The sequence below is a fragment of the Cyclopterus lumpus genome, chromosome 6 (assembly GCF_009769545.1).
Source record: "Cyclopterus lumpus isolate fCycLum1 chromosome 6, fCycLum1.pri, whole genome shotgun sequence".
In the NCBI taxonomy this organism is placed as follows: Eukaryota; Metazoa; Chordata; class Actinopteri; order Perciformes; family Cyclopteridae; genus Cyclopterus; species Cyclopterus lumpus.
Genome location: NC_046971.1, coordinates 10,148,061 through 10,173,586, shown reverse-complemented (window position 1 = coordinate 10,173,586; position 25,526 = coordinate 10,148,061). Strand labels below are relative to the sequence as shown.

The window sequence follows — 25,526 nt, the reverse complement described above, 5'->3', positions numbered from 1 at the left end:
ATCTATTAAATAAACACTATGTTAGAGCCCCCAAGGTGCACGCATGCACAGCATGTACATCTAGAATTCATGCTATCCATGAAACAAGGATATTATGACAGATTAATGCTTATGAGACACAGTATATGCATATGTGTTATTATAAATCCCACTAATGGGTTGACATTCTTTAATAATTGTTATGTTGGATTTATTTGTAGATGTAATCTGTAGTGAGGTACAGCAAATCATTTTTATGTATGTAGCTATTTGTTTTGCTATTTAGTTTTGTCTGCTTTTGTATGTGGTGAGTTGGTCTTATGGTGTGCTTGAAAGTGTTTTTATGTTGTATGTTAACGTAGTTTGGGATAAGATCCCAAAGAGATTAGCCTCGGTTTTTAAATTATATTAAACAACCATTGACCTTTGTGCCAATATTCTGAAACTACTCGGGGAAGAGATCTAATGATATAAAATACTTCTACTCTACTTTAGACTTTTTCAAGGGAAGACTTATAAGGTGGAAAAATCAACAAAGAAGTACTCATCAATAATATGGACGTATTGGAGGCATTTCAAATTAATCAGAAATTGCATGTTGAATTTATCGACTACTGTTCAACTTTAATGTTGATAGTTTCAAAGACAGCTTAAAAGATCAAAGAGAATATGCAGGATATGGATTAAAAGTGCCTTCCTTTTATCCAAAGGAATCACATACCTTGTTTCATGCTCTCTCTCAGCATAGAGACTCTGTAAACAAAGCCAGTTAAGATGATTTGTTCCTTGTTTAACTAAATTCAAATACCTTTCGAGGTGGCTGCAGATATGGACAGTTTTTGCGAGGCCCCTGTGTGGTTGAAATAATTGTACTGGCAGTTGTAGCGCTATTTGGTTTTGTAGTGCCAGAGCTTGTGGTAGTGGTGGTAGGAGTTGGTGAAGTCGAAGGTTGACATGCTCTAGCAAGCTTCTCAACATTGCATGCCAAATTGCAATATGCCGTAAAACACCAGCCTTCTCCATCAGTCTTATTGTACATGAAGCTACCTGTATGAGAATAAAATCAAGGCAGTTAAATACAAAATGACTAATGATGTGAGAAAAACAAATAACAGTGCCAGGATTACAGCTGTCTTTAAAATGCAACATTGGTGAATACTAGTCTAATCACATTCAAGTTGTCTAAATAGACATTGAACTATAAAGTCTGTCTGGATCCATAATCAGAACTAAATTTACTTTACATTATCATAAATAGTTCCAATTGCCACATTTTTGCGAGAGACGTCAATAGGAACATAGTCATGACTGAACTTTCTAGTTCCAGTGGTAACTTATCCCTCCACTGTGCAGGCGCCATAACCAACCAGAAGGAGCCACTAATGCATAGACAAAGATGAAAAACATCTTGCGTGAACCAAATAAAGAAAATAGTTTTTGCATGTACATACATTTTACCAAATCGAAATTTGTACAAGATCCAAAAGAAATTTGCAGGCCCACTCAGACTGTGGATTATGGTTATATGGTTGATTATGCCAACAGGATTTTACCTTAGAACATGAATACCTTAGAGTTTAGGCTGCCTGTTGTAATTAAACGTGGCAAGTTGCATTGTGAGGACACATGTAACCGTGAGCGAAATATTGATAATAATAAAATGAACAATAACCAAATACTTACCAGGAGTAAAAAATGTATCCATGTATTTGCAGAAACATAACGTTGTTCTGCCTGTTGTTGAGGTCTGAAAAGTTGAAGGTTTTACAGTTGGAGCTTCAGTAATGGGCGTTACTGAGGGTGTTGCAGTTGTAACTGTAACAATGGCTCCTGTTAATGGTATCGTTGTTGTAACCACAGCATCTGTAAAAACTTCTGCGGTTGTTGTGATGGAGTTATTAGTTGTTGCAACAGCAGTAGTAATGGGATTTTCAGAGGTTGTTGTGGTCGCCTTTTCTGTGGTTTCTACTGGCGTGCTTGGTTCTTTAGTAGTTGAGGCAGCAGTAGTGTGTTCCTCTACTGGGGTTGTGGTGGGTTTCTCTATGAATGTAGTTGTTGTGGATTCATTTGTAATTGTGGGTGTGTTTGTAGTGGTGGTGGTCGCCTTTTCTGTGGGTTGTACTTGCGTGCTTGATTCTTCAGTAGTTATGGCAGCAGTAGTGTGTTCCTCTCCTGAGGTTGTGGTGGTTTTATCTATGATTGTAGTTGTTGTGGTGGTGGTTGTTGTTGTGGATTCATCTGTAATTGTAGGGGTGTTTGTTGGAGTTGTATTTGTTGTTGTGGTCGCCTTTTCTGTGATTTTTACTGTTGTGCTAGGTTCTTCAGTTGTTGTAGCAGCAGTAGTGTGTTCCTTTACTGTGGTTGTCCTTGTCGTGAGATTTTCTGTGGTTTTTGCTGAGGTTGTAGTAGACCGTCCTTTTGTTGTTGTTGTTGAGGATGCAGTTGTGGTTGAAGGTTGACACGTGTTAATGCAACATTTCATTCGAATTTCATAGTTAAGACAAACAGCAGGTATACCCTGGTCTATGCCATGGCAGATTAGTCCATCAATTGAGTTGCATGTTACATTTTGATTTAGATCTTTTAAAGGAATGTTCTTATATTCCTTTCCTCTACATTCTATCTCCGGAGGTTTACTGCAAACACTCAGATCCAGATCAGAAATGTTGTCAATAGGTTCATGATCTCCAAAACCATTTTCAGAAACAGGGTAAGTAGTGTCCGTCCATTCTGACCACTTACAAACAGAGCAGTCAGGCGATGTTGTCTTAGGTTTTTCTGTGGTTGAGGCAGCAGTAGTGTGTTCCGTTGTTGGGGTTGTGGTGGGTTTGTCTATTGTTGTAGTTATTGTTGTGGATTCTTTTGTAATTGTAGGTGTGTTTGTCGGAGTTGTATTTGTTGTTGTGGTCGCCTTTTTTGTGGTTTCTACTGTTGTGCTTGGTTCTTCAGTTGTTGTAGCAGCAGTAGTGTGTTCCTTTACTGTGGTTGTCCTTGTCGTGAGATTTTCTGTGGTTTTTGCTGAGGTTGTAGTAGACCGTCCTTTTGTTGTTGTTGTTGAGGATGCAGTTGTGGTTGAAGGTTGACACGTGTTAATGCAACATTTCATTCGAATTTCATAGTTAAGACAAACAGCAGGTATACCCTGGTCTATGCCATGGCAGATTAGTCCATCAATTGAGTTGCATGTTACATTTTGATTTAGATCTTTTAAAGGAATGTTCTTATATTCCTTTCCTCTACATTCTATCTCCGGAGGTTTACTGCAAACACTCAGATCCAGATCAGAAATGTTGTCAATAGGTTCATGATCTCCAAAACCATTTTCAGAAACAGGGTAAGTAGTGTCCGTCCATTCTGACCACTTACAAACAGAGCAGTCAGGCGATGTTGTCTTAGGTTTTTCTGTGGTTGAGGCAGCAGTAGTGTGTTCCGTTGTTGGGGTTGTGGTGGGTTTGTCTATTGTTGTAGTTATTGTTGTGGATTCTTTTGTAATTGTAGGTGTGTTTGTCGGAGTTGTATTTGTTGTTGTGGTCGCCTTTTCTGTGATTTTTACTGTTGTGCTAGGTTCTTCAGTTGTTGTAGCAGCAGTAGTGTGTTCCTTTACTGTGGTTGTCCTTGTCGTGAGATTTTCTGTGGTTTTTGCTGAGGTTGTAGTAGACCGTCCTTTTGTTGTTGTTGTTGAGGATGCAGTTGTGGTTGAAGGTTGACACGTGTTAATGCAACATTTCATTCGAATTTCATAGTTAAGACAAACAGCAGGTATACCCTGGTCTATGCCATGGCAGATTAGTCCATCAATTGAGTTGCATGTTACATTTTGATTTAGATCTTTTAAAGGAATGTTCTTATATTCCTTTCCTCTACATTCTATCTCCGGAGGTTTACTGCAAACACTCAGATCCAGATCAGAAATGTTGTCAATAGGTTCATGATCTCCAAAACCATTTTCAGAAACAGGGTAAGTAGTGTCCGTCCATTCTGACCACTTACAAACAGAGCAGTCAGGCGATGTTGTCTTAGGTTTTTCTGTGGTTGAGGCAGCAGTAGTGTGTTCCGTTGTTGGGGTTGTGGTGGGTTTGTCTATTGTTGTAGTTATTGTTGTGGATTCTTTTGTAATTGTAGGTGTGTTTGTCGGAGTTGTATTTGTTGTTGTGGTCGCCTTTTCTGTGATTTTTACTGTTGTGCTAGGTTCTTCAGTTGTTGTAGCAGCAGTAGTGTGTTCCTTTACTGTGGTTGTCCTTGTCGTGAGATTTTCTGTGGTTTTTGCTGAGGTTGTAGTAGACCGTCCTTTTGTTGTTGTTGTTGAGGATGCAGTTGTGGTTGAAGGTTGACACGTGTTAATGCAACATTTCATTCGAATTTCATAGTTAAGACAAACAGCAGGTATACCCTGGTCTATGCCATGGCAGATTAGTCCATCAATTGAGTTGCATGTTACATTTTGATTTAGATCTTTTAAAGGAATGTTCTTATATTCCTTTCCTCTACATTCTATCTCCGGAGGTTTACTGCAAACACTCAGATCCAGATCAGAAATGTTGTCAATAGGTTCATGATCTCCATAACCATTTTCAGAAACAGGGTAAGTAGTGTCCGTCCATTCTGACCAGTTACAAACAGAGCAGTCAGGCGATGTTGTCTTAGGTTTTTCTGTGGTTGAGGCAGCAGTAGTGTGTTCCGTTGTTGGGGTTGTGGTGGGTTTGTCTATTGTTGTAGTTATTGTTGTGGATTCTTTTGTAATTGTAGGTGTGTTTGTCGGAGTTGTATTTGTTGTTGTGGTCGCCTTTTTTGTGGTTTCTACTGTTGTGCTTGGTTCTTCAGTTGTTGTAGCAGCAGTAGTGTGTTCCTTTACTGTGGTTGTCCTTGTCGTGAGATTTTCTGTGGTTTTTGCTGAGGTTGTAGTAGACCGTCCTTTTGTTGTTGTTGTTGAGGATGCAGTTGTGGTTGAAGGTTGACACGTGTTAATGCAACATTTCATTCGAATTTCATAGTTAAGACAAACAGCAGGTATACCCTGGTCTATGCCATGGCAGATTAGTCCATCAATTGAGTTGCATGTTACATTTTGATTTAGATCTTTTAAAGGAATGTTCTTATATTCCTTTCCTCTACATTCTATCTCCGGAGGTTTACTGCAAACACTCAGATCCAGATCAGAAATGTTGTCAATAGGTTCATGATCTCCAAAACCATTTTCAGAAACAGGGTAAGTAGTGTCCGTCCATTCTGACCACTTACAAACAGAGCAGTCAGGCGATGTTGTCTTAGGTTTTTCTGTGGTTGAGGCAGCAGTAGTGTGTTCCGTTGTTGGGGTTGTGGTGGGTTTGTCTATTGTTGTAGTTATTGTTGTGGATTCTTTTGTAATTGTAGGTGTGTTTGTCGGAGTTGTATTTGTTGTTGTGGTCGCCTTTTCTGTGATTTTTACTGTTGTGCTAGGTTCTTCAGTTGTTGTAGCAGCAGTAGTGTGTTCCTTTACTGTGGTTGTCCTTGTCGTGAGATTTTCTGTGGTTTTTGCTGAGGTTGTAGTAGACCGTCCTTTTGTTGTTGTTGTTGAGGATGCAGTTGTGGTTGAAGGTTGACACGTGTTAATGCAACATTTCATTCGAATTTCATAGTTAAGACAAACAGCAGGTATACCCTGGTCTATGCCATGGCAGATTAGTCCATCAATTGAGTTGCATGTTACATTTTGATTTAGATCTTTTAAAGGAATGTTCTTATATTCCTTTCCTCTACATTCTATCTCCGGAGGTTTACTGCAAACACTCAGATCCAGATCAGAAATGTTGTCAATAGGTTCATGATCTCCAAAACCATTTTCAGAAACAGGGTAAGTAGTGTCCGTCCATTCTGACCACTTACAAACAGAGCAGTCAGGCGATGTTGTCTTAGGTTTTTCTGTGGTTGAGGCAGCAGTAGTGTGTTCCGTTGTTGGGGTTGTGGTGGGTTTGTCTATTGTTGTAGTTATTGTTGTGGATTCTTTTGTAATTGTAGGTGTGTTTGTCGGAGTTGTATTTGTTGTTGTGGTCGCCTTTTCTGTGATTTTTACTGTTGTGCTAGGTTCTTCAGTTGTTGTAGCAGCAGTAGTGTGTTCCTTTACTGTGGTTGTCCTTGTCGTGAGATTTTCTGTGGTTTTTGCTGAGGTTGTAGTAGACCGTCCTTTTGTTGTTGTTGTTGAGGATGCAGTTGTGGTTGAAGGTTGACACGTGTTAATGCAACATTTCATTCGAATTTCATAGTTAAGACAAACAGCAGGTATACCCTGGTCTATGCCATGGCAGATTAGTCCATCAATTGAGTTGCATGTTACATTTTGATTTAGATCTTTTAAAGGAATGTTCTTATATTCCTTTCCTCTACATTCTATCTCCGGAGGTTTACTGCAAACACTCAGATCCAGATCAGAAATGTTGTCAATAGGTTCATGATCTCCAAAACCATTTTCAGAAACAGGGTAAGTAGTGTCCGTCCATTCTGACCACTTACAAACAGAGCAGTCAGGCGATGTTGTCTTAGGTTTTTCTGTGGTTGAGGCAGCAGTAGTGTGTTCCGTTGTTGGGGTTGTGGTGGGTTTGTCTATTGTTGTAGTTATTGTTGTGGATTCTTTTGTAATTGTAGGTGTGTTTGTCGGAGTTGTATTTGTTGTTGTGGTCGCTTTTTCTGTGATTTTTACTGTTGTGCTAGGTTCTTCAGTTGTTGTAGCAGCAGTAGTGTGTTCCTTTACTGTGGTTGTCCTTGTCGTGAGATTTTCTGTGGTTTTTGCTGAGGTTGTAGTAGACCGTCCTTTTGTTGTTGTTGTTGAGGATGCAGTTGTGGTTGAAGGTTGACACGTGTTAATGCAACATTTCATTCGAATTTCATAGTTAAGACAAACAGCAGGTATACCCTGGTCTATGCCATGGCAGATTAGTCCATCAATTGAGTTGCATGTTACATTTTGATTTAGATCTTTTAAAGGAATGTTCTTATATTCCTTTCCTCTACATTCTATCTCCGGAGGTTTACTGCAAACACTCAGATCCAGATCAGAAATGTTGTCAATAGGTTCATGATCTCCAAAACCATTTTCAGAAACAGGGTAAGTAGTGTCCGTCCATTCTGACCACTTACAAACAGAGCAGTCAGGCGATGTTGTCTTAGGTTTTTCTGTGGTTGAGGCAGCAGTAGTGTGTTCCGTTGTTGGGGTTGTGGTGGGTTTGTCTATTGTTGTAGTTATTGTTGTGGATTCTTTTGTAATTGTAGGTGTGTTTGTCGGAGTTGTATTTGTTGTTGTGGTCGCCTTTTCTGTGATTTTTACTGTTGTGCTAGGTTCTTCAGTTGTTGTAGCAGCAGTAGTGTGTTCCTTTACTGTGGTTGTCCTTGTCGTGAGATTTTCTGTGGTTTTTGCTGAGGTTGTAGTAGACCGTCCTTTTGTTGTTGTTGTTGAGGATGCAGTTGTGGTTGAAGGTTGACACGTGTTAATGCAACATTTCATTCGAATTTCATAGTTAAGACAAACAGCAGGTATACCCTGGTCTATGCCATGGCAGATTAGTCCATCAATTGAGTTGCATGTTACATTTTGATTTAGATCTTTTAAAGGAATGTTCTTATATTCCTTTCCTCTACATTCTATCTCCGGAGGTTTACTGCAAACACTCAGATCCAGATCAGAAATGTTGTCAATAGGTTCATGATCTCCATAACCATTTTCAGAAACAGGGTAAGTAGTGTCCGTCCATTCTGACCAGTTACAAACAGAGCAGTCAGGCGATGTTGTCTTAGGTTTTTCTGTGGTTGAGGCAGCAGTAGTGTGTTCCGTTGTTGGGGTTGTGGTGGGTTTGTCTATTGTTGTAGTTATTGTTGTGGATTCTTTTGTAATTGTAGGTGTGTTTGTCGGAGTTGTATTTGTTGTTGTGGTCGCCTTTTTTGTGGTTTCTACTGTTGTGCTTGGTTCTTCAGTTGTTGTAGCAGCAGTAGTGTGTTCCTTTACTGTGGTTGTCCTTGTCGTGAGATTTTCTGTGGTTTTTGCTGAGGTTGTAGTAGACCGTCCTTTTGTTGTTGTTGTTGAGGATGCAGTTGTGGTTGAAGGTTGACACGTGTTAATGCAACATTTCATTCGAATTTCATAGTTAAGACAAACAGCAGGTATACCCTGGTCTATGCCATGGCAGATTAGTCCATCAATTGAGTTGCATGTTACATTTTGATTTAGATCTTTTAAAGGAATGTTCTTATATTCCTTTCCTCTACATTCTATCTCCGGAGGTTTACTGCAAACACTCAGATCCAGATCAGAAATGTTGTCAATAGGTTCATGATCTCCAAAACCATTTTCAGAAACAGGGTAAGTAGTGTCCGTCCATTCTGACCACTTACAAACAGAGCAGTCAGGCGATGTTGTCTTAGGTTTTTCTGTGGTTGAGGCAGCAGTAGTGTGTTCCGTTGTTGGGGTTGTGGTGGGTTTGTCTATTGTTGTAGTTATTGTTGTGGATTCTTTTGTAATTGTAGGTGTGTTTGTCGGAGTTGTATTTGTTGTTGTGGTCGCCTTTTCTGTGATTTTTACTGTTGTGCTAGGTTCTTCAGTTGTTGTAGCAGCAGTAGTGTGTTCCTTTACTGTGGTTGTCCTTGTCGTGAGATTTTCTGTGGTTTTTGCTGAGGTTGTAGTAGACCGTCCTTTTGTTGTTGTTGTTGAGGATGCAGTTGTGGTTGAAGGTTGACACGTGTTAATGCAACATTTCATTCGAATTTCATAGTTAAGACAAACAGCAGGTATACCCTGGTCTATGCCATGGCAGATTAGTCCATCAATTGAGTTGCATGTTACATTTTGATTTAGATCTTTTAAAGGAATGTTCTTATATTCCTTTCCTCTACATTCTATCTCCGGAGGTTTACTGCAAACACTCAGATCCAGATCAGAAATGTTGTCAATAGGTTCATGATCTCCAAAACCATTTTCAGAAACAGGGTAAGTAGTGTCCGTCCATTCTGACCACTTACAAACAGAGCAGTCAGGCGATGTTGTCTTAGGTTTTTCTGTGGTTGAGGCAGCAGTAGTGTGTTCCGTTGTTGGGGTTGTGGTGGGTTTGTCTATTGTTGTAGTTATTGTTGTGGATTCTTTTGTAATTGTAGGTGTGTTTGTCGGAGTTGTATTTGTTGTTGTGGTCGCCTTTTCTGTGATTTTTACTGTTGTGCTAGGTTCTTCAGTTGTTGTAGCAGCAGTAGTGTGTTCCTTTACTGTGGTTGTCCTTGTCGTGAGATTTTCTGTGGTTTTTGCTGAGGTTGTAGTAGACCGTCCTTTTGTTGTTGTTGTTGAGGATGCAGTTGTGGTTGAAGGTTGACACGTGTTAATGCAACATTTCATTCGAATTTCATAGTTAAGACAAACAGCAGGTATACCCTGGTCTATGCCATGGCAGATTAGTCCATCAATTGAGTTGCATGTTACATTTTGATTTAGATCTTTTAAAGGAATGTTCTTATATTCCTTTCCTCTACATTCTATCTCCGGAGGTTTACTGCAAACACTCAGATCCAGATCAGAAATGTTGTCAATAGGTTCATGATCTCCATAACCATTTTCAGAAACAGGGTAAGTAGTGTCCGTCCATTCTGACCAGTTACAAACAGAGCAGTCAGGCGATGTTGTCTTAGGTTTTTCTGTGGTTGAGGCAGCAGTAGTGTGTTCCGTTGTTGGGGTTGTGGTGGGTTTGTCTATTGTTGTAGTTATTGTTGTGGATTCTTTTGTAATTGTAGGTGTGTTTGTCGGAGTTGTATTTGTTGTTGTGGTCGCCTTTTCTGTGATTTTTACTGTTGTGCTAGGTTCTTCAGTTGTTGTAGCAGCAGTAGTGTGTTCCTTTACTGTGGTTGTCCTTGTCGTGAGATTTTCTGTGGTTTTTGCTGAGGTTGTAGTAGACCGTCCTTTTGTTGTTGTTGTTGAGGATGCAGTTGTGGTTGAAGGTTGACACGTGTTAATGCAACATTTCATTCGAATTTCATAGTTAAGACAAACAGCAGGTATACCCTGGTCTATGCCATGGCAGATTAGTCCATCAATTGAGTTGCATGTTACATTTTGATTTAGATCTTTTAAAGGAATGTTCTTATATTCCTTTCCTCTACATTCTATCTCCGGAGGTTTACTGCAAACACTCAGATCCAGATCAGAAATGTTGTCAATAGGTTCATGATCTCCATAACCATTTTCAGAAACAGGGTAAGTAGTGTCCGTCCATTCTGACCAGTTACAAACAGAGCAGTCAGGCGATGTTGTCTTAGGTTTTTCTGTGGTTGAGGCAGCAGTAGTGTGTTCCGTTGTTGGGGTTGTGGTGGGTTTGTCTATTGTTGTAGTTATTGTTGTGGATTCTTTTGTAATTGTAGGTGTGTTTGTCGGAGTTGTATTTGTTGTTGTGGTCGCCTTTTTTGTGGTTTCTACTGTTGTGCTTGGTTCTTCAGTTGTTGTAGCAGCAGTAGTGTGTTCCTTTACTGTGGTTGTCCTTGTCGTGAGATTTTCTGTGGTTTTTGCTGAGGTTGTAGTAGACCGTCCTTTTGTTGTTGTTGTTGAGGATGCAGTTGTGGTTGAAGGTTGACACGTGTTAATGCAACATTTCATTCGAATTTCATAGTTAAGACAAACAGCAGGTATACCCTGGTCTATGCCATGGCAGATTAGTCCATCAATTGAGTTGCATGTTACATTTTGATTTAGATCTTTTAAAGGAATGTTCTTATATTCCTTTCCTCTACATTCTATCTCCGGAGGTTTACTGCAAACACTCAGATCCAGATCAGAAATGTTGTCAATAGGTTCATGATCTCCATAACCATTTTCAGAAACAGGGTAAGTAGTGTCCGTCCATTCTGACCAGTTACAAACAGAGCAGTCAGGCGATGTTGTCTTAGGTTTTTCTGTGGTTGAGGCAGCAGTAGTGTGTTCCGTTGTTGGGGTTGTGGTGGGTTTGTCTATTGTTGTAGTTATTGTTGTGGATTCTTTTGTAATTGTGGGTGTGTTTGTCGGAGTTGTATTTGTTGTTGTGGTCGCCTTTTTTGTGGTTTCTACTGTTGTGCTTGGTTCTTCAGTAGTTGTGGCACCAGTAGTGTGTTCCTCTACTGGGGTTGTGGTGAGCCTTCCTGTGATTGTTGTTGAGAAAGTCTGAATCTGTGTCACAGCCTCAGTTGTACCAATTGGAGTGGGAGAAGTTTGAGTTGTTGTTTTGGTCGGTTTCTCTGTGATTGTGAAAAAAAGATTAAACTGTCACTGACATTCCGTATTTTGGAAATCTTTCACACCTATGCATTTCTACCATCTTTTTTTATCTTACCACTTGTTGTAAAATTAAAGATTGTTGTTGTTGGTGCAGTTGTAGAGCAAGTCTCTGTGATTCTTGTAATATTTCCTTTTTCTCCACAAACAGCTCTGATACAGGTTCCATCTCCATCATGGGTGTCATAGACTGTATATCCATACTTGTACAAATGTCCTTGGTATGAACAAGTGCAAGCTGCAAAATAAATAATTATTTGAGTATTATTAGAATCTTTTGAATCTTTTTGTGTATTCATTCTATTGTCTTAGAATTAATCTTTGTTATGATCACATCACAGAAATTGTCATAACAACACTCACCTTTGATATCATAGATGCACTCCATCTTTGTTGAAGAACAATAACTAAAAGGGAGACGAGAGAGGGAGTATTTCAATACAATTAGACAGTGGGCCTTTTTGTTGATCAATCTCCATCGAAAGAGTACATTATTTTCACAATGATAATACATAACTCTATAGCTCCTTCCAGGACATTGATTGGTCCATGCACTGGCTTGCCGGACACACATGCATTACTTGAAGACTGACAGGATGGAATTCTGTGTGATATTTTATCAGTGCTGGTTTGCTATTTTAGTAAATTGCTGTGTGCCCACTGGGAGGAGAGCATGGCAATTGTGTTCCATAATATCTTTGCCACTTCATTTGGTAAAGCTACACTCATATTAAACCCTATTTCAGAAGAAATAATACAAATTACAGATTGATTCCTACCACCATATTTCATCAGCGGTTGCCTATGATAGCTTTTCATTGACTGTATTTCATACATATTTTTCATTGTTACCCTTAGGTTGGTGTTCCCAGAAACAAAAGAGTGGTAATTAAAACAAATAATTTGTGGGTCATTGCCAGGGTAATGCTTATGTTGCAATATGAAGGTTAAGCAACTCATTCCTTTCCATTTTGTCAGCAATTATTTTTCCATGTAAAACAAATCTGATCAACACTAACTTTAAAACTAGTTTTAGACATTTTCAAAATAAATATACAAATAAACAAGCAACAACAGTTTTTAACGGAAGATGGTTATTGTATGGATTTATGATGATGAATAAAATCATGCTGTATTACGCATGGAAAGCAGAAAGTAGGATCTTAAACATATTCAGAAACAAAAATTATCTATCCATAGCTATACCCCCTTATCGCTTTTGATGGTCTTGAGGGGCTGGAGCATATATGAATACAACAAAATCAAACAACACGTTTCCTCTGAGGGAATCTTTCTTTAGAGTTCCCATCCCATCAACTGTGATCTGCCCTACGCTGCAAGATTTGCAATAATGGTGCACTTATGTCTAATATTATTGTCTTATTTGTTATTATCATCACCATTACTTTAAGGTATTATATATTAATATATTATATATATAATATATTGAATGATATAAGTATAATAAGATGGAAAGTGACCTACCACTTGTGACAGTTTTCCTTTGGCAGCATCTGTGCCCCTTCTTTGTAGTGCTTCCCATCATTATCATAGCAGCCACAATTTTCCTGCGGCACACACTGCATTGTATCTTCTTCCAAATAAGATTGTTCAGGCGGGCAATTTGGATAGCAACCTTGAAAAGTTAAATGTTATTGTAAATTGCCGAACTAGCACCCAATAAGTACAGACAGGAAGTCTTGCCTACATCAAGTGAGAATCTCTGTGTGGTGAAAGAAAAGTAATTAGCACTAAGCACAATTGTGCCTAACCAGTGGGCTTCACTAGAAAACACAGAGCATGGTTTTCACTAAAAACCCTAAAAATACATACATTACAACTTTCATGTCATTTCTACCTTCTAGTGCTGGAATGTGATTGTAGCATGCTCCTGAGGGATTCCTGCATGTCTTCATACACGGTTTTCCACAAGGCTCATAGTGCCATTCGCACTCTCCATCAGGGTTGTAAAAATCACAGAACAGGGCTAATGAAACAAAAGACAGGAATATTAAAAAGATAATATATAAGATTGCCTGATTATTTATAACGTCTTCATAATAAAATTTGAATTCTGCTTTATTTGTAAATTATATATATTGTAAATGACTAATGTCAGATGGTGATTACAATCACATAGCTTTTTTGGTTTACCTCCTGAGAGAAACACAAATGAAACACTCACGGCAGATTGTAGGAGTCCTCCATTTCACGCAGGCTCCGGCCTCATTACAGGCTGCTGCGTAGGCTGCTACAGACGAGCAGAAACATTCACAATCTCCCCCTGTGTTGCAGGAACAAGTGTCTCTCACACAAGAATCATAATAGTTTTGTGGATCCACCTTTTTGAAAGAAAGCATTGTAAATGTAAGTAGAGTCGGGATTATATTCTGATTCCTAATTATACAGAGTATATACAAAAAATTTAGTTGAATGTTATTTGGCAGATTTCTTACCTTTGAATGGCAACCAGCAAATACTATACTATTGATAATGCTGCAGAATTTTAATGCCCATGCTTGCCTGTGTGAGTACAGACGGCAAGCATTTTTGTGTGTGTCAGCATTAGGGCAGGTAGGTGACACTTTCCAGCTGTTTCCAAAGTCAAGGGCTTCAACAACAACTTCTTTGCTTCTTGTGGTAAAATCGTTCTTGATATTCCCATCGTAATTCCCACAAAGACCACATATTTTTCCCTGGGATGAAATAAGATTGAGTTCATTTGTAAAATGGCAACCGTATTAACATTTACCTGAACGCCTGTATATCCCCTCACCCACCTTGAATGTGGGCTTGAGTTTGATCATGAGTGTTGTCTTCTTATTCCAAATGAGAACAAGACCATTCTTTGCCTCAATGACAAGGTAAATGCCCATAGTGTGGACTTTAAAGGGTATGTCCACACCTTTGCTTTGTTTGATAACTCTGAAATGTTCCTCTGAAAGAACAATTTCATTGTTCTGAAAGAAACAAAACATGCTTATTTGTAGCCCTGCAATATTATTTTCAGCTTAAAAAAAATATTCTGACTGCATATAATGGTGTTGTATACCCCTAGGTAGAGTTTGATAGCAGTGGAGCAGATGCTTTCAGTTGATCCACATGGAATGCTCTCAGTCAGGACCCGAAAGGTGCCGTTCATATTGTCCTCACAGTAATCCTGCAAGATGTTGATGTCAGTATTGCAAAACAAACTTTTGAAAAATTACAAAGTATATATATAAGTCTGCAATACCTGAGCGAAGACGTAGCCACAGTCCCCATTAAAGGAAAATTTCTTTTCATCAAAAGTTATGTAATGCCCTTCTCCATATATGGTACAGGTTCCATCACAATCGTGGTCTGTACATTCCCATTTTGTGCTTTTGCAGGTGCTATGATTTAAATAGATTGAGGGATTTCAAGTCAGTTATCCACAAAAACACACAACAGTGACCTGACACAGCTCGACATTAGCATGGAAAGAATAAATGGCTTACCAGGTATTGCAGTCCACAGTAACAGTCTGTCCAGAATGATAGGAATCTCCATTATATGTGCAGGGACAGTTCTCCTTCTTAATGCAGCCTCCTTTACCATCAGACAGCAGGTCAGCAGGACATACGCAGCCTGACATACACTGTGTACTGACCTATACAGTGTAACAGCAAATTATTGAACTTGCTGCTTTAATACATGTGTAGAATATTAAAAAACATTTATGAACCAGAACCAGAATATCAATCTTACACATTCTGTGTCCAGTATCTGGCAGCTTCTTTGGCACTCTGACCCCTTGTCATCTGGCTTTGCGCTTGAGCAGTTGAAGAAAATCATTGGCTCGGTGCATGCTGATGACAATGATAGTGTGTTACAAAGGACAACACTGTATGCTTGAGGTTGGTCGTACTGTGCTTTCTTATAGAATGATTACTATGAGGACCTGAGTGATTTGTACCTACATTCAGTTATTTGGGTTCCTGTACATTCTAGTTTTCCATTATGACATGAGCTGAAATACATAGAAAGACACGCCAGGTTAATTCTTACAAGTTTTTGTTCAATTTCTTGCTAAGCAAAAACAGTGGTCAGTGGACAAGTGGTTCCCAACTGGTTATGCCTTTGGATCTGCAATTCTCATTGTTTACACAGGTTTACTTGACAGGTTTACTTGACGGTTTGCAGGGAGCCGTTGACTTTTTAAGGACATATTAAGTGAAAAACACTTTTAAAATAAAAATACAAACAATTTTACTGTGCAGCGTGTAAATCGGCATAATAATAAGTAAAGTGCAATAAAGCATTTACTTTGCTGATCAAAATAAAGAGTGAAGTTGTTCACAGTAGACTTCCAAAAAGGCAAGCAAGGGCAAAACCAAATGTATTTTATTCCCTGTCATACATACGTCTGCTAAGCAGCGTCCATCTCTGCAATTAGCAGCAGAGATCTGCGAGGGACCATTATGATGTGCACGGGAAGCCAATTGTGAGAATCGGCAATTCAAAATATAAATAAAACACGGTCCCAGATAAAGATTACGCCTTAAAAGTTGACCCACAAATCCATTTTGTTCAGTTAAAATTAAATGCTTTAGGGGTGCTCTGATAATGACCTGACATTCCCTGACCTCTGGTGCATATCATACCCCATCACTCTCTCTTCTCATCTCTCTCTCTCATCGCTTTCATCAGCTGACTAATACAAGTCTAAAATAACCCCCAAATAATCATTAAAATATATTGTTCTGCTTTAATTTTACAATAAATATTGAAAAACTCACCATCTTTGTCCATGGACTTTGATGGAATGATCGTGGTGTACCAGCTCGTCTCCCATATGACAGGAGCAGTGTGAGGCTGACACACACTGTCCATTCTCGTTGAGGTAAGTTCCTTCAGCACAGCCGCAGCCGTCGAGCTGAGTAAATTCAACCTCACATGTTGAGTCTGACTGACTCAGAGAGCGGCAGGTGCGACCACAGCTTGTCATTTGGTAGCCATACACAAAAGTCGAAGGGCAGCCAGTCATGTATTTCTCTTTTGAAAGGAAACAGGTTCACTTTGTGTTTAAATATCATCAATAAATATGGACTTCATTTATTTCACATTTGATAGTTTAGGTTTAACTTACGGCACACAGTGTTCCTCCATCCATTCAATAAGACACCTTCAGCAGCACATGCATGGACATAAGAGGATACGGCAGCACACATGCACTCCTCACTGTTTTCACAGGCGCAGGTGTCATAAATACAAGACTGCAGAGAGAAGCAGAAACAAGCTTAATTGATAGATGCAATGTTAAATTGTTAAATAAGTACATACACACAAACATTAGACTGCATACAAAAATAAATCACTGCTTACAGCTTCATAGTCTTCTGGATTTATTACAGAATGGCACTTTGCAAAAATCTCTTTTGGGTCTGACAGCAAGGCGCACCAGTGTTTGGCATATTTCTCTACAAAGACAAATAAACATTTGGTAAAATGTTGTAAAAAAATGTGGTTTATTGGTAAATTGTTAAGAAGAATGATATAAAGATATGGAGTGCGATGACTGTGACCTACCCTTGGTTATGCTCAAAATACAGGGGTCCCCAAATATGTTTGTCACATCGGAGCAGATTGTTTTGGTCTTCCATGTGTTGACAAATGTCCCAGCCGTTCGCTCAGTCAGTCCGTTTGAGGTCTTGAAGTCATCAGCTTCCACATCATTAAAATCTCCACAAAGACCTGGATAAAGGTAATGCCACTTAATACTTGTACAATACTCTTTGCAAAAGGCAGATATTTTACACAATAATCAAAAGAAGTAAAACACACCCCTGAGTTTTCCCTTATTGGAAACACTGGCTTTGATGTAGACCTGCATAATGGGTGAAAGCTGAATCTCGAGGAGAAGCCCAACATTGGTGTGGATTACGATGAAGAATGTCGATGGGCTGAAGACTGTTATGTCATCTGGAAGGGAAAACATGTTCACATTGAATAAAGAGATTCATTTGAGCAAACTCGATTACATGTTGTGATATCATCGGAGAATTAGCACTAAAAAGAACCAACCACTCACCCGTGATAAGAGGGAGCTGGGTGTTCAGTTTGTTAAACAAAACCTTTCCATTAGCTTCAACTACAATCATCTGCAGTGGGAAAAAAGTTACAATATGTTAAAAACCTCAGGGTGAACCTTTCCAGCAGATGTGAAATGGAGAAAATTCTATAAAGTTCACTTTATTATGAATGAACCATAATATACTGTAATTGTACCATGTATTTAGGCAGTAGTAAGGTGACTGCAGACAGGCAAGTCGACTTCTCTGAATTTTTACATCTGACCAGGTTACCAAGGACGCTGAAAGCCCCATTAGTTTCCTAAAGTCAAGAAGATAAAAATGCACCTTAATTACAAACAGTTTGATTATTAAAAAGCAATGTAACGTTGCATTTGGATTAAAGGATGAATGAATTTAAGTTTAAATGCCTCACCTTGGAGAGAGCATAAGAGCAGTCTCCATGGAAAGAATAGGTTTTGTCATCATAGGTGGAGATGTGGCTGCCACCCAGCACGGAGCAGATGCCAGGACAGTCTAAACTCTCACAGTGCCACTGAGCCTGGGTACAGGTGCTGTCAACAGAGTTCAGTCAGTCCAACTAGACAGATCACCTTCAATGCACATGTTATGAACATTATATTGAAAATAGTGAGTAATTACCAATTTTGACATGTCCTTGAGTATGTTTCCCCTGATTTGTATGGCTTGCCATTGTGTAAGCAGGAGCATGTGTCAGCAGCAACACATCCCCTTTGTGTAATGTCATCAAAGACAGTCCCTTGGGAGAAACATGATGACACGATTAGTCTAGTCCGTAAAGTGAACTGTTCTACACAATGCAAACCCCATTAATAATTTGTGCATATGAATTAACAATATAGAAACAGATCTTATCCAAGATCAAAACAAAACTGCATTAAATCTAAGCACGTTGTTTACATTTCATTGTCCATGGCCTGACAGCTCTCTCTTGTAATACATTAGGCTCCTCAGTTGTATAAGTGCACCTCCGACTGCAGCCAAAGTTATTTACAACTGTAAAAACACGAGTGTTGAGAGGACAAGGACACATGTAATTAATGTGATAATCTCACTATATTAACATGACGTGATTGATTCAGTATTTGAAGGCAACTAAATACTTAAACATAAGTCCTAGCCTGCCGCTCGATTTATAACTTCAGCTTTTGTTGTTCCAACAACGTGACGGTAATTCAACAGCATGAGTTACTCATTTTGCAAAAGTCAAGACACAAATGAAGTAATTAGAGAGCATTAATGAATCCCCTGTGAATGGAAATAAACCCTCTGCTATCGGCTCGACTACAAACATGATCTGTGTTGGTTTTAATATCAGGGAACCTACCAGTTGGACAAAAGCATCCATCTAAGCAGTGATCCTCACACACTTGGCTTCTCTGGGGGTTGCTGCAGGTGTCAGTACAGGGACTACCGCATTCTTTATACTCCATGTTGAAAGGGCATGTTTTTGCTAATCAACACACAAAGAAAGTACAATTTAGAAACAGTGATTCTGATACAATTGCAGTAAAAAAGTCTAAGCTCAATTGTGTAAATGTTCTTACCACACAGTTTTGTAGTCTTCCATTCCTGTGGTACCCCGCCTGCATGAGCGCACTGATGAGAATACTCTGATGTTGTGGCACACAAGCATGAGGTAGAACTGTTACAGAGGCACAGGTCCTTCACACAGGCTTCGATGAAGGAGTCAGTGTCAATCAGCTTTTGACAGCTGAGGAATGCAGGTCCTGTCAGCAGGTTTGCACAGAGGTCTTTCTGTGGGGCAAATAATATGATGTATTTAAAATGTTTCCTACGCTATTGTTAAGTATAGAACTATGTGAAAGTCAAATCCATTTTTACATACTTGATTTTCACAGGTCTGTGTGGCGGGAAGGGAGATTCCTTCACACTCTTCCATAGGACCATTGACTTTCCAGGACTCCCCATAATATTCAAGAGATACAGACTCCCCTGTTTCTAAATGAAAAAGAGGTTTTAGCAAATGTGAAGAGTGATTTCTAACAGATTTCTGGGCTTTATTATTAAGTATTCACCTGTTTTGATTAACTCGTCGTAAACCTGGACTCCATTGTAGTCACCACACAGGCCACAGGTCTGATTCTTGAATTTTGTATCCAGCTCAACCTTAAAACCAGGTGAGAATTTGAGTTACAATAAGTTATTTAATTATGTACTTTATCATTCAAATATTATTTATACAAATGTGCAAATGTATGACGACATAATGGATACACATACCCAGAGGGAGTCTTTTTCATTCCACATCACGACCAAACCCAGCTTTGCCTCGATTTTCACGTAGGAGACGGCTCTTTCAATTGAAATGCCAACCTGTCTGAATGGTATGGTGACACTATAGAGAAAGGGGGATAAGACATTAACCATCACTGGAACCAGATCATCAGCTGGTAATGAAAAGTCACATTATCAACACATTAACTCACTCCTCTTGCCCAAGTAATATGACAGAAGGAGGAGGAAACATTATGTAAGGGTATATTTATAGGAGCAGCGGAGTATAAAGTCAGTTTGTAGACATGTGATGTAATGATTTCAAGCCTAGACCCTAGTTCTAATCTGCCTTTACTAATGGAAATGCTGGAATTGTATGGGGTATATTCAGGGTATGTCCTTAACAAAACCCAGATTTTAAGTGACTATGACTATGGAGTTTTATTTAATGGATACACCAATACAGACATTGCTTGGTTGGGTTGGTAAGGAGAAGAAAATATCATAAACTATGAGTTACTGGGGGAATTTCTGAAAGTGTGGGTGGAAGTGGTTAAAAAGAGATGAAATTACTTTGATGGCTGGCATATGACCCCATCAAGACTATTCTGCTATCACTTTCATGTGCAAGATGTGATTATTTTGTAAAATGGTAGAAGGTTCTAACCCAAGGGAATCAACAAATGTTATTAATATATTAATCCATGGACTGAAAAGGGACACTAAAGATTACAAGAAACAATGATGGAAAAAAGATCTGGACATTAAAATAACTATAGTCATGTGGCTAAATGCTTTGAAAACACTCTTGTCCTTTTCCAACTCCAAAACTTGGGGGGACTTCTGATGGAAAAACGTTATTCCCTTTTTTTATAACTCCCAAACAGAAGTCCAAATAAACTGTTTTTAATATATGCTGCTGGAGGGAATCTGGAGAAATAATGGTTGATTATGCTCATGTTTTTTTGGTCTTATTTATTTATTATATAAACTTTCTGGAAGGATGTAGCTTCTCAAAAACATGTTTTTTAATTTGACATTCACATCCCTCTTTCTTGGACATATCCCTGATAAGATAAGTAAAGATGATACTTAACTCCCAAGTAAAAAGGCCATTACAAAATACTGGCTCTTTATTAAACACCTACATCTTCTATAACAGTTAACCTACTCCATACAACTCAAAAAACAATTCGGAGAACAACGGTGGTGTGCTCATTTAGCTAATGAGACAGATCTTTCATAACTATTTGATGTACCATGTGCTATATTTTATTTTATATGCGGCAAGTTTGCCTTGATTTACTGATCCCATTACTTCATATTTGTTTGGTTTCTTATTTGCTTGTTGCTTACTGTTCTCATAATGCGACAAATCGTCATAAATAAAAAGTTTAAAAAAGCAAAAACCAGACTCACGGCTCATCATTGACTTTGATGGAAGTCTTGGCTAATTCCACAACGTCCCCATCCAGTTTCATCACGACCTTTTTAATGGTGATGGACCCATTCATCTCCTGCCGTTGGAACTGAATACTGAAACTTTCGTAGCTTCCTCTACACTGGGACGCAAGGATGTAGTTGCAGGTCGAGGGAAACTGGAAGAAATCTCCATCGAAAGTCTTAAAGTGATATTTTCCCCATGTACTGCAGATCTGGTCATTGTGAGCGGGTCTCACTTCTTGATTAAGGACAAAAAACACATGCATTACACTGTAGTTCAAACTGTACATGACTTTTAGGTTTGTTATCCTTCATCTTTGAAAAAAAGAATTATACCTTGAATTACTGGCATTTTGGTAACCGTCTGAACCATGACTGAAAAATGAAAAGACACATTATCAATAATATTAGACAAAAGCAAACTGTATATATTTGTATTATCCAGCACACACAATAAGGTTGGATTTGATATAGGCAGCTCTCTTTGTGTGCCATTGACTGTACATACCCGTGCTGGCTGCTAGTTGTCCAAGGTAGAGGACGAGCCATGGTATTACCCATTCAAGTAGTATCCTGGTTGTTTCCATGATCTTTGAGTCGTCCCTGTCCTGACAGGGATGGTTGAGCTAACTGGTCCCTCACTACCAATGTCATGTTATATAGTTAATAGCGTGTTTGCAGTTAAGGAGGGGTAAAGGAGTCAACCATTGTTGTTTTGATATCTGAGATCACACCCTATATAGATATACTGTATGAGGATGAAGCATCCTGAAGAGGATGCTTCATCCTTATACAGTATATGTGTCGTAAAGCATCCTAACACTCTCACTCTAAGTTTCCATAACTCTATTTGGATGTTGATCTTTCTTAAACATGAACATACATTCTAGATATAGGAATCATCTTTTAAATTCAACTAACATATAGTTTCAGTTGTTTTATACACTGCACTGTATGCTTTAATTATGGAATACCTTTTATTCATGTCCTGTTTATTGAGAGGGGAAGATTAGTATGTATGCATACTCAAACAAGAATTGTGTACTTTTCTTACTGATGCATATCATTTAAAGCTGCGGGTTAAACCTCTGTGTCTGTTGAGTACATTTATAACTGACTTTCTTATATACTTGAGGCCAATATATACTTGAATTTTTAAATGGGTGCTTACATTCAAGCACATTCCTTTTTCTCGAATTTCATGTCGGCCTTTGTTGTGCTTATAGAATAGGAAACCACCGTTTCAAATGTCTAAAGTGTTGGCAATATTTATTATAGATTAATAAGTGTTTCTAAATTCCTGCTTTCATTCATTCAAGATAGATTAACATTTTCATACAAACCTTTTTAGTTTTGTCGTAGATTTCAGTCCCACAGTCCCCCAAAAGAATATTGCTCTGTTGTCCAACTGTGGGATAATTGTGGCGCTGTAAAAGATGAAGGCACAACCCTGTAAAAACAATTACTAATAACATATATTATTAATTATATTGTAACCAAGTGGAACTGACTGGGAGAATGATTGGGTCCGCTGGACTGGTAATGGGGAGCACGGGCCCTGATAAGGTGATGAAGTGCACCTGCTGGAAAATCGGGTTTCTTATCTGTGTCTCTCCGCCGTCACATGCAAGTTGTGCCGAGACTCCGTCCACTTTCTCTCTCGCAACAAGCCAAGACGTAGCGTGGGGCCGCATTATACGGTGGTCGGGCGTCATACGGGCGTCGGGAGTTCAGTGTCTGGGAGGCTGTTTTCAGGTATCTATTTATAGTTGAATTGTTTTTCTTTATGTATTTGTGTGCTAGAGGAATTGGCTACAATGAAATATGTAATGTTGTATTTGTGTTTTAGAGAGCTTCCTGAGCAGTGCACCCAATCGTAGCTTGGGGGCGAATCCAAGAGAGGATGCTGGGTTGCTAGGATGCTACATTTTCATAAGAACGCTGTTCTTGAGTGTACCTGCTTTCACAGTGTTTGAACCAGGTCTCTGTGGCGAAGGGGTGCTACAATATAAAAACAACAACAACGGCCACACCCTAATTTCTACCCGTATGTGTTGAAGACATAACGAGAGTTGCACCTTTTGATAAATTAATAAATACACTCTCTACATTGGCAGTTACTTTGAAACTCGGTCTCAGCATATCTTATCTGATATGAGTCTGCCAGGTGGCACACACCAAAGAGAGAGAATGGTGATTAGCATGTGTAGCCTGTCTCAATAAATGTTGTAATCTAAAAGTCTTTTCACTGCCACAAGCAAACTATATTATTAGATATAATGACATTATTCCTGAGACCAAAGGAGTGAAGGCACAGAAAACACATTGTCAAGTAATTTGTTGTGTCAGACTAATACAAAACTAAACAGCAGACAGACTCACCAAATGTTCTGATGATGTTGATTTCAAATATGTTGGGCATTCTGGGAAAAAAAAACTAAAAAAAGATGTTGTACACATTGAATAAAGGTGCTGCAATCTCACATCACTTTGTCTTCAGCCTGCAGATATCTTTGCACTTGTATTAGTCTCAAAGACTTTTGAAACAAGATACAGGCTTGTGCACCTTATTGGTCCTGGGCTCAACTTCCTATGGATGGAGATCTACATGTTGCACATAGTATATGTAAACAGCAGCACACATCTGGATCATGTAGTTAATTGAAATTATCCTGAAATGTACTATTAATAAAGAAATCATATTAGGTATCACTTTTCACACACAGAAGTTATCTTAAAAGGAACCCTTCAGGAAAACAAATGCTCAATTAGAGCAAGAAGAGTTAAGTCTTATGTTGTTTCCCTGATAATGTCTCTCTTGTGAAAAAAATATACTCAAAGTCCTAGACATAATACTATGAAAATTAGGTAGCAACATCTCCATCGACCTTTAGCATTACTCTGAGTATGTTTGCGAACCTTCTTAACGTACTGTATCTCAGAAGTTACACAAAAAAATATATCTACATACAGTTTACATACAGTAAGATAAATAAAAACTGGTTGAAGCACAGGGAAGGCACACTGGGGTAAGCTCATAGTAGCCTACATATAAACTAGAGCAAGGGTGGGCAAACCACGGTCCGCGAGTAGGCCTATTATGAATTATAAATTATAGTAAAGACCGCTGTAACGCTTCGTACCCTCGGGGCTGCGTGTGCGCGCTCCTGCAGCAGAACACGGCAGGTTAAAGAGCGGCGTCACGCTTTCTGCTGCAGGAGAGCGCGGAGCAATACATGAGCATTAAGAAACATCGATGCTGGTCTGTTGCCGTCATCGTGCTTCAGGAAACTCAAGTCGGGAACGGAGAAGCGTCACAGCGCCGTGTGCCGTGCTTTCTGCTGTTCTTATTGGCTTTTACTTCCAATTCATATTGGTTCACATAAACACTCTCCATCAGGGGCGTCGTTAGGCCTATTTTAGGGGGGCTACAGAATGTGTCTGTCTGTAGTTGTTAACGAGTGTTACCTGCTTACATTCAGGTTTACCTGTAAGTCCAGGTAGTTACAGGATGTGTCTGTCGGTAGTTGTTAACTAGTGTTACCTGCTTACATTCAGGTTTACTTGAGGTAAATGAAAGGGAAGTTAGAAACTGTCTCCAGTGAGCGAGTGTGAACAAGCGAATTCGAAATACAAGAAATAACTATCGACATCTCTCTATTCTTTGCATTAATATAGATTATTATAATGTTTTTTTTCCATTGAATGGTATATTTGACACTGAACTAGTTTATCTTTATCTCAGTGATAGTGTCCAAATGAGCATAAAATATCACTATGACCCTGAAATTCTGTCTCTTGTGTTATCATATACTGAATGCAAGCAAAACTACAGAGCAAAATCACACTATTTCTGATAGATTGAACCAATCTATGAACTGTCAGAAACAATGGATATCAGGGGTCCCAAGAAAAATTTGCTGCGCGCTGTGCACACACACATTCACCAGGGTGACACTCTCCCCCCTTTCTTGGAATCCTACAAACGCGCCTGCTCTCCATCCATCTGATACTGGCCCGGCCCGTCTGTCAAATTTTAAAAGTCAATGTGGCCCCTGAGCCAAAAAGTTTGCCCACCCCTGATATAGAGACAAACTGGCACATAACAAGGAGCAATCCTGCCTCAGATAAGACTATTCCCATCTGCCCTTTCTGTTTACTCAAGTGACAAAACACCATAAAAAGCACAGAGGAGTAAATAAAACAAACAATTTATGGTTGTACGTTTGACATTTGCTGAAATTTGATTATATTTTTCTGAGCAGTAAGAAAAGCGCAGACACACATTACATAGCACATCGACCAAGCTCAGACCACAACAATATGTGACTAGAAAGTTTTACCATAATGATCTTAGTCATTGCAAAACTTGCACTGTATATTACTCAGACCCAGGTAACTTTATCTTAAAATTCTGGTGGAGACCCCAAAGTTTACTAAAATACAAATACGTCTGGTGCAGCAACAACAATCTTTAGTTTGAAAATGTCACTCAATGTAAACTTGGCTTCCATGAAAATCTGGAACAACCTCACACAGATTACAAA

General features: G+C 39.0%; 1 protein-coding gene across 1 annotated transcript in view; it reads right to left on the bottom strand.

Moving 5' to 3' along the window:
• LOC117731995 (mucin-2-like) overlaps nt 1–21,588 on the bottom strand; it is a 28,350-nt gene extending 6,762 nt beyond the window's left edge. The window contains exons 1-35 of the mRNA XM_034534590.1: nt 21,488–21,588; nt 21,316–21,354; nt 20,956–21,217; nt 19,543–19,657; nt 19,338–19,428; nt 19,148–19,260; nt 18,846–19,056; nt 18,626–18,751; nt 17,920–18,037; nt 17,693–17,831; nt 17,474–17,578; nt 17,277–17,346; nt 17,030–17,167; nt 16,775–16,939; nt 16,571–16,665; nt 16,335–16,461; nt 15,985–16,240; nt 15,166–15,215; nt 14,954–15,054; nt 14,704–14,855; nt 14,460–14,598; nt 14,277–14,384; nt 14,005–14,184; nt 13,681–13,920; nt 13,410–13,566; nt 13,083–13,211; nt 12,710–12,860; nt 11,588–11,631; nt 11,283–11,462; nt 10,609–11,187; nt 8,113–8,742; nt 6,241–6,741; nt 4,369–4,998; nt 1,663–2,502; nt 788–1,026 (exon numbers count right to left, since the gene is read on the bottom strand). Of these exons, the coding sequence (XP_034390481.1) occupies nt 788–1,026; nt 1,663–2,502; nt 4,369–4,998; nt 6,241–6,741; nt 8,113–8,742; nt 10,609–11,187; nt 11,283–11,462; nt 11,588–11,631; nt 12,710–12,860; nt 13,083–13,211; nt 13,410–13,566; nt 13,681–13,920; nt 14,005–14,184; nt 14,277–14,384; nt 14,460–14,598; nt 14,704–14,855; nt 14,954–15,054; nt 15,166–15,215; nt 15,985–16,240; nt 16,335–16,461; nt 16,571–16,665; nt 16,775–16,939; nt 17,030–17,167; nt 17,277–17,346; nt 17,474–17,578; nt 17,693–17,831; nt 17,920–18,037; nt 18,626–18,751; nt 18,846–19,056; nt 19,148–19,260; nt 19,338–19,428; nt 19,543–19,657; nt 20,956–21,217; nt 21,316–21,354; nt 21,488–21,566 (7,299 nt within the window). The 5' untranslated portion in view covers nt 21,567–21,588. The remainder of the gene's footprint in view (nt 1–787; nt 1,027–1,662; nt 2,503–4,368; nt 4,999–6,240; nt 6,742–8,112; nt 8,743–10,608; nt 11,188–11,282; nt 11,463–11,587; nt 11,632–12,709; nt 12,861–13,082; nt 13,212–13,409; nt 13,567–13,680; nt 13,921–14,004; nt 14,185–14,276; nt 14,385–14,459; nt 14,599–14,703; nt 14,856–14,953; nt 15,055–15,165; nt 15,216–15,984; nt 16,241–16,334; nt 16,462–16,570; nt 16,666–16,774; nt 16,940–17,029; nt 17,168–17,276; nt 17,347–17,473; nt 17,579–17,692; nt 17,832–17,919; nt 18,038–18,625; nt 18,752–18,845; nt 19,057–19,147; nt 19,261–19,337; nt 19,429–19,542; nt 19,658–20,955; nt 21,218–21,315; nt 21,355–21,487) is intronic.
• Nucleotides 21,589–25,526: the final 3,938 nt, after the last annotated feature.